The 7,752-nt window shown below is 38.4% G+C and overlaps 1 protein-coding gene across 1 annotated transcript; it reads left to right on the plus strand.

The window, feature by feature from the left end:
• The first annotated feature begins 5,956 nt into the window (after nt 1-5,956).
• LOC118270592 (uncharacterized) lies at nt 5,957-7,223 on the plus strand. Its single transcript, XM_035586223.2, has 3 exons — nt 5,957-6,431; nt 6,501-6,689; nt 6,768-7,223. The coding sequence occupies exons 1-3, from the start codon at nt 6,035-6,037 to the stop codon at nt 7,070-7,072; spliced, it is 891 nt and encodes a 296-aa protein (XP_035442116.2). The 5' UTR covers nt 5,957-6,034; the 3' UTR covers nt 7,073-7,223.
• Nucleotides 7,224-7,752: the final 529 nt, after the last annotated feature.

Raw genomic sequence — 7,752 nt, forward strand, 5'->3', positions numbered from 1 at the left:
TATTATTATTTCATTTACTACCTCTTGTCGTTAAGTTCAATAAAGATTTAAAAATGCCAATTCAATTAATTTACCTGACAATGTAGAATTCTTAATAATAAAATTACAACTGAAAAAATGCAACACATTTAACTTTAAATACAACTACTGAATGGAATAGTCCAGCTCATGAAATGACATATGACACCAAACAAGACAAAGTATAAAATAATGTTGAAAGTACATAAGTCGCTCTATGCATTATACAACAGTAACTAAATAACAACTCAGTATTTTTAGCATCAAACAGTGACGACACAACATTAATTCGTACACACAAATTACCCCTAATTGAAGAAAGGCGCACCATTCAATCAAGTATCGATTATCGCGTCGATCCATCTAATGTAAAAAAAAAAAAATAGGCCAAACTCGTTTTGAGCACCCTTAAAGTACCAAACCTATAAACTAACACCTCACACGATGAACGAAACAATTCAAACTATGTAGGTTGATAAAATAAGGACGAATAAAATACTTTCTCTAAAAGGGAAGAAAATTCGATACGAGATGGCATTTGAAAACACATTAGTTTTCCATGCAAGTGCCAATCGCTTTCTACCGACACTCCTGCGCATCATTGATGGAGCTCACGTAGGAGATACTACAGCCATCACGTGCCACGTTTTACTTAGATCCGATGACGGATTTAATTCGGTGGATTGATGGTTTATAGGTATTTGTGTTTAGACATCGAAATGATGAGTGATGTATATAGGTAGTCAGTTATCCCTGAAGGGTTTTGAACTGGTACACCCACTTTTACACAGTTATTTTTTTTAATCCCATATAAAATAGGGTGTAAAATAGTGCCATATACTCCCAGACTTTTCAAAGAACTGATTTTGTTCGGTTCGGTAGGCACGCTCCTGGCCAACTAATAACTTAAACTAAAATCCATTAACTTCAACAATTTTTCTTTCAGGATTGAATTTTGTACTGTGGTCTTTGAACAAAGCAGTACATTTGTCTTGGAGGTAAGAGCAAGGCGCTGCTACACTTACGTTTTGCACCCGGTTGCTTAGCCATTGGGATAACCGTATTGCATTATACTTTTACCTTCCTTCATAACTAGGGTAACAATTAACACCGCCACTGCCACTATTAAAAATCTACTGAACTTATTTTTTGATCGCGTAAATCACATCAAAATCCATGGAATCGTTGTGCGTCAAATCTATCTACTCCAGAAAACATTGGAATTTGAAAACATAAATCACGATATAATTTCCAAAATACTGCTTACCGACTTTGCTAAAACGAAGAGGGTCGCATTTGGACTTAGGTTTAAGGATATCGTGAAAAGCAGGTCAGAATGTTTCTTCTACTTATACGCCAGTTACCACACATACCAAATGTTTATTTAAAACACCTGATAGATACTTAGTTGCTATGCTATAGTTGAGGATGACGGCAGACTGCGTGGAGTGAACGACTACTAATTACTGATCACTTACTATACTAAGAGAGCTTTGGAATGTCTGCTCATGAATGTAACAGTCAGTTGAGTAAAAAGAGGTTTTTGAAAGTACATACTAATTTATTGAAAGATACACCAATGAGTTATTCACTAGATTTCACACATAATATTTTACACCAATTTGCTGTCAATTTGCCACTTACAGCTTTATACAACACTCGAAATACATAATCAATCAAATACTTTCGCCTTTCAAGAAATAACAACGTAAAAATATCATACAAAAGTTATGTATATTATACTGACAGGTCTACAGAGAAAAATATCCTTCAAATGTATTACCTAGGACCAATAAAAACTAAATTAATATAATACAAAATACCTCACAAAACTGATTCACTGACATAATTAGGGAGGCCCAGATGGGAGCCCTGGGGCACTCCTCATTATAATGCACGATCCTCACGCAGGATGCGCCAGGCCACCGCACGGCATACCTGCCTTACCCTGCTGACCCACTGGGCACACATTAGCACGGATTCAAAACCATAACTCAATTATTTTTAGGTCCCTATAGCATGCGTACCTTATCGAACGCTCTTGACAAATCGATATTCGTCAAAACATTACATTCTTTTCAGTATTTCAATGTGATAAGGTTGAAAATTGAATGAATTTTAGTCTTCCGATGGTAAAGGTTAATTTGTCTATTTGTATGTAGAAGTAGATTATGGTTTCGGGTCTGTTTGTATGTTTGTCACGAGTGCTATGTTTGTAAGTGTATGGTGTTATGTGTATATGTGTTACCTAATACGGAAAAAAACTGTTTACTTTCTTATTATATTTTTTTGTATTAGAAGATGAAGCGATAAGATGATGAACTTGCTGGTCTAGTCGCAACAGACAAGACTGTCGACTTTCGACTTCGTCACTGTAATCGGAATTCAGAATAATCACTGACTTTTAATAGAACTAAAAAGTAAAATATTAAAACCCATTAAAACTTTTCTTTTAAATTGAATAAATACATGTCCGCAAGAATGATTTATTTTGATTGACTAAATAGTTAACTGGGAAATGAAAACAAAGGGATATTGAGGAATTCAAAATTTACCTAATTTAAAAAAAAATGTGTTTTGAACTAAATTCAAAGTTTTTGGCAAAACTGATCAGACTTAACTTGTAGATTTTGTTGTCATCTTTCTAAAAAGCTCTACACTTCTTTTTAGATCCATGCTTTCTGAGTTATAGGACTTACAGGTAGTAGAAGTTCAAAGTTGAAAACCATTACATCAAATTATATATCTCCCTGAAAATAAAACATAGCACATTGGTAAAAATCTCCCCCTGAATTTAACACCAACCCCACCACCATAACTTAAACATTTAACATAGTTTATTTGGTTAATGAACAATCAAACGGCACTGGACATTTCAACCATCCAACCTAAAAAGGCAAGTTTAATAGCCAATAGACCATTGAAGACCCATTAAATGTCCCAGCAACAGGTCTTGGGTCATTAAATGACACCAATATTGCAGATTTATAGCCAAACGTTTATAGGAACGGAAGTGAAACAGCAATTTCACAATCCGGACATGGCGGCGGGCGATGCAAATGCGTGCGCGCACCGCATTCGCGATGTCCCACCCTTATTGCATAATGAAGATGTACGCACATATTTTGCTCAACCAGAGCAGTTTCACTTTTGTTAGTAAAACTTACTATTCTGATGGCTATTTACGTAATTCGATGTAATCATTGTTTTTTTTTTTATATGTTACAAATAGGTAGATAGTTCTAGAAAAAATATAACATACAGATAATACAGATTAAGGGTGCTTTTCCACCAGAGATGTGCTATGTTACGTTGCTGCGGATGCGTTTGGCTTCCACTAATTATACTTAATTGTACACATAGCTTAGCGAGAAACGGCGTGCGACCGTTGCGTGGAAACGGACTCAGCTAAGCCATATTTCTTATATGAAAAAATGCGTGCTATGGATACATGCTATAGATGGTGTCTCTAATACCAATACATTGCATACTTGAGCTGCGCATCTTCCTCACACAGCAACTTGCGACAGTACATCTTCTTAGCACATCTCACTCGCACGACTACATACCTTAGTATCAGTGGAAACGGTCACAAAGTCTCACAGCTCAGCTATTATAATATCTTCGTAGCATAACTACATAACACATCTCTGGTAGAAATGCGCCCGAAAATACAGTTTAAGATACGATATCTTAAATATATCTAAAAATATCCCAACTAGAATCATTAAACTGACAATGACTGAGCCACTGAGTCTGACAGACATAAAAACCTACATCAACAACTAATGAATGGCATAACAATAGCACTATGTTGATACAGCACTTGGTATGGGAGTGACATCGGTGAGAGCATACTTAGACACTGCATGACAAACAAGCTGATTATTCCAACACAAACTTAGCTGTTCTGGTGGTGGAAATTGGAACTAATTGAGAAGGATTAAGGAGCAGTTTTGTTCAGATAAAAGAAGAACATGTATTTTCAATGTTGAAACGAAATTAAAGAATCTTAAGTGAGGATTCCCTTTAATGACACCTTGAACATAGTATTACTTTGTGTAGATACGGTATTTAACAAAGGAGAAAAAACGCACTTACTACCGTGCTCAGAGTCACTTAACCCATTACTTAGCAATGGCTTTCAGTAAAAAATTTCAATAAGAAATAGTGTAAGTAATCATTAAATAAATGTCTCTGAGAACGACAATAATCTTTGAAAAAAATAATTTTAACCGACAATCTGGATTCTAAAATAATTAATTTCGTATCCATCACATTTAAGACAAGAAATGTCCCTCAAAACGACACTAGCGCCACGGCTACCTCGATTAAGTTTGTACAACGATGAATGACGAACAAGATGATAGACATGAAACACGCATGCGTTACGTATGTTTTCGTGAAGTGTTGTTGAATGAATGCTGCTTTACATATCCGATTGTTTCGGGTGTTGCCACGTAATGACCATGTAAAAGCTTGTTTCGTGCTACTAATTGTAATGGGTGACGAAATAAACACATTAATGGAATATTTTAACAACTTATGTTTATGTTAAGTCATTTTCTATTTCCTGGAGCTGCGGACTGCCTAACGGGTTACCGGGGCTCCGGTTCGAAAAGCAGGAATAGGAACTGGGTGGTTTTAGTACGTAAGAGTCTGACACCTCCTCTCACCTCGCCCAAGGGGTCGGGAGAAGTTATTGGATGATTTTCCCCCTACAAAAAAAAGACATTTTCTATTTCAGTCACTTTTTGCCAGATATAGGGGTTTGTGTGTGTTATAACCATCCTTGCAGATATTATGAATGCGTATGTATGTTTGTTTGTCTTTCTCTCACATCTCTACGGAAATATGTATCTAGAAACAATTGAAGCTGATGCGGGGAGGCTCTTCCTTTCACCACGTGGACCAAAGCCTCGTGCCGATATCAAGTTTTTTAATCGGTATTCTAGAATCACAGAAATCTATTCAACTAGGTTCTATCGATATAGAAAATAATTGTTTTATCCCCGAAAATACCACTGAGCTTAACCTTTTGAAATCTGAGAAAGGAAACTGAGGAAACGTATCTCTATTACCTGGGAATCACAACATAACAGGCGTCAAGCATGTGTTTAAATTACACTCGTATCTACTCCTTCTAGAGAATGTTATGTTATATTATTTAAGAGCCTATTTACAGTAAACAACGGCGCCATACTATTTGCCGACATTACGTAAAAATCTGTAGTAAATCGTACGTGCTTAGAAAATCTATGTTCATATAACAGTAACAATGCGTTTACTATTTTGTTTTGTTTACTTTTATAAAACAAATGATAAACAATGTGGAAGTAGGAGGATTTATGGTAAAAAGTCGTTACGCCTTTTTTTGAAGGGGGAAAAAACATCAAACTGACTTCTCCCGCCTTGGATGAGGCGAGAGGGAGTGTCAGAAGTGTCGACTCTTACTGACTAAAAACCACCCCGTTCCTTCTCCTGCTTTAAGCCGGAGCTCCGGTAACCTGTTACGTTGTCCGCAGTTCCAGAAGACGCCTACGCCTGAGTCCTAAAAAAATATAAAATAATTTGGCCTGAAAACCATTATGTCGGACACATATATTAAAGCATTTTACAATTCGCTACTAGAGATACTAAAAATATTAATCTTTTTCCAATCAGGTACCTACGGTAGATCTGAAGATAATTAAATACCTACTTAATAGATCTGATGTAACCAAACCTAAAATTTAATTCTGAAGCTTTCCAAAAAATATTATTATTAATATTTGGAATATTATAGCCAAAATACATCACTCTCACCACCCGGACTTTCTTTAAATGAAAATAAATAGTTTGCCAAGTATGAAAGCGATTCACATTCGGAGCACGCGCGAGGACGGCGTGCCTTGCCGCCCAAAGGATCACGGTATAAAAACCAAGCCCATTGAAAAATTAAATCATTGTTGCTCCATTAACCGGCCGGGCCGAACGTCTAATTAACCTAATCTAATGACAAAGTGAATAAAACAAAATGAAGTGTCTGTGCTTACTCCTGGCTTCTGTCGCCATCGTGCGCGGTTACAGCATCAAGGACAATGAGATTCAGACGGCGCGCTTACGGACAAGTGATGAGTTGCTCCAGAGTGTGATCAGTGATTGTTTCGAAGCCGAGTCCCCGATGTCATGTCTCAAAGTGAAAGTTCTGTCGTTCCTGGACACCAAGCTGGGAGTGAGCTCCGAGTCCGCAAGAGCTCTGGAAGAGAAGAACATTGACAAAGTGATCTTCGAGCGCGTCGGCCGGTACCTGAGCAACAATGAGGTCAGGTTCCAGCTGCCAGAGTTCCTGTTCGAGAGTGCTGAGGTCTCCTACAGAGCTGACAGGGGTTGGGATGTGGAATTCCCAGAGGACAACAGCGAAAATGGCGAAGGTAGTGTAGAAACAATCTAAAGTTAGGAATGTAAGAATGGATGTCGAACTTATCATCGTTTTATTTCAGCTCGTGGCATCTTGAAGAAGAAGCTGTTGCTGCCCGTCCTGCTGCTGCTGAAGCTGAAGATGAAGGCTCTCATGCCCATCCTGGTCGCCATCATCGGTATCAAGTCCATCAAGGCTTTGATCCTCAGCAAACTGGCCATCACTCTCGTCCTCGGATTCCTGATCTACAACTTGGTCATGAAGAAAGGAGGTTTGTTATCAAACGATGTTTTCATCTATTTGCGTAAAATATGAATTGGTTTCTAACTTTATTTCTGTTTGTTCCCAGCTATGCCCATGATGATGATGCCGCCTACAGAAGCCGCCCCTCCCGCGCCCCAATACGGTCCCCCGGCCAACCAGTACGGACCTCCCTCGACCTCTGCCCCCTCCGCTCCTCAGGACTCGTACAGCCCTGCCTGGGAGCCAGCTAGCGGTGGTCCTTACGCCAGGGTTTGGGACCCCTCCCAGCTCGCATACAGCTCATACTACCCTGGTGACTCAAGCTCGTCTGCCGCCTCGAACCAGTCTCCGAGCTACTCCAGCGTGTCATCCGTCTCATCTTCCTCATCATCCTCGTCATCCACGTACTGAACGAACCTACCTCATGTAAATACGCACGGGAAACGCATTGTACATAGTGTTTTGACGCACGCACCAATGAAACGGCTAGGGTCTAGAAGAGTTATTTATTGACGATATTTATTATTATTTATTGAAAAACAATAAAGAAACTGTCGTTTTACTGATCGTTGATTATTTATTGACCCTCTGACTTGTCAGTTACATAAAGAGAACCGTCCAAAAATAATTTGGAAAGCCAGAAATCGGGGCCAATTTTCCACAAGGACAACGGTACTAGTTTATTGGCCCATAAAAATTCCCTAGGGCTTTGTCATAACGTTAGCCCCATAATACAAATATGAATGTGAAATGCATCGCTATGAACTTTCACCGTGACCATAATAATAAACAATACAATAAAAGGATGGCCTGCTTCTCCGGACATGCTTAGTGGTAGGCCAACCTATTTGGGATAGTTACTGCGGCACTCAGAGACATTTAATGATTACTTAAACTATTCCTTAGTAACGGTTTTGTTCCGAAAACAATTGCTGAGGACTGGGTTAAGTAACCATTAGATGTCTCTGAGTACGGCAGTTAGACATTAATTATTTTCTGTCCCAAATATGCCAATAGGTACCTACGTTTGATGCTAAAATGAATGAGCAGGTTAACAATAACAATAAACCTTAGAAAAATAATTATTACGA

The sequence above is a fragment of the Spodoptera frugiperda genome, chromosome 13 (genome assembly GCF_023101765.2).
Source record: "Spodoptera frugiperda isolate SF20-4 chromosome 13, AGI-APGP_CSIRO_Sfru_2.0, whole genome shotgun sequence".
Classification (NCBI taxonomy): domain Eukaryota; kingdom Metazoa; phylum Arthropoda; class Insecta; order Lepidoptera; family Noctuidae; genus Spodoptera; species Spodoptera frugiperda.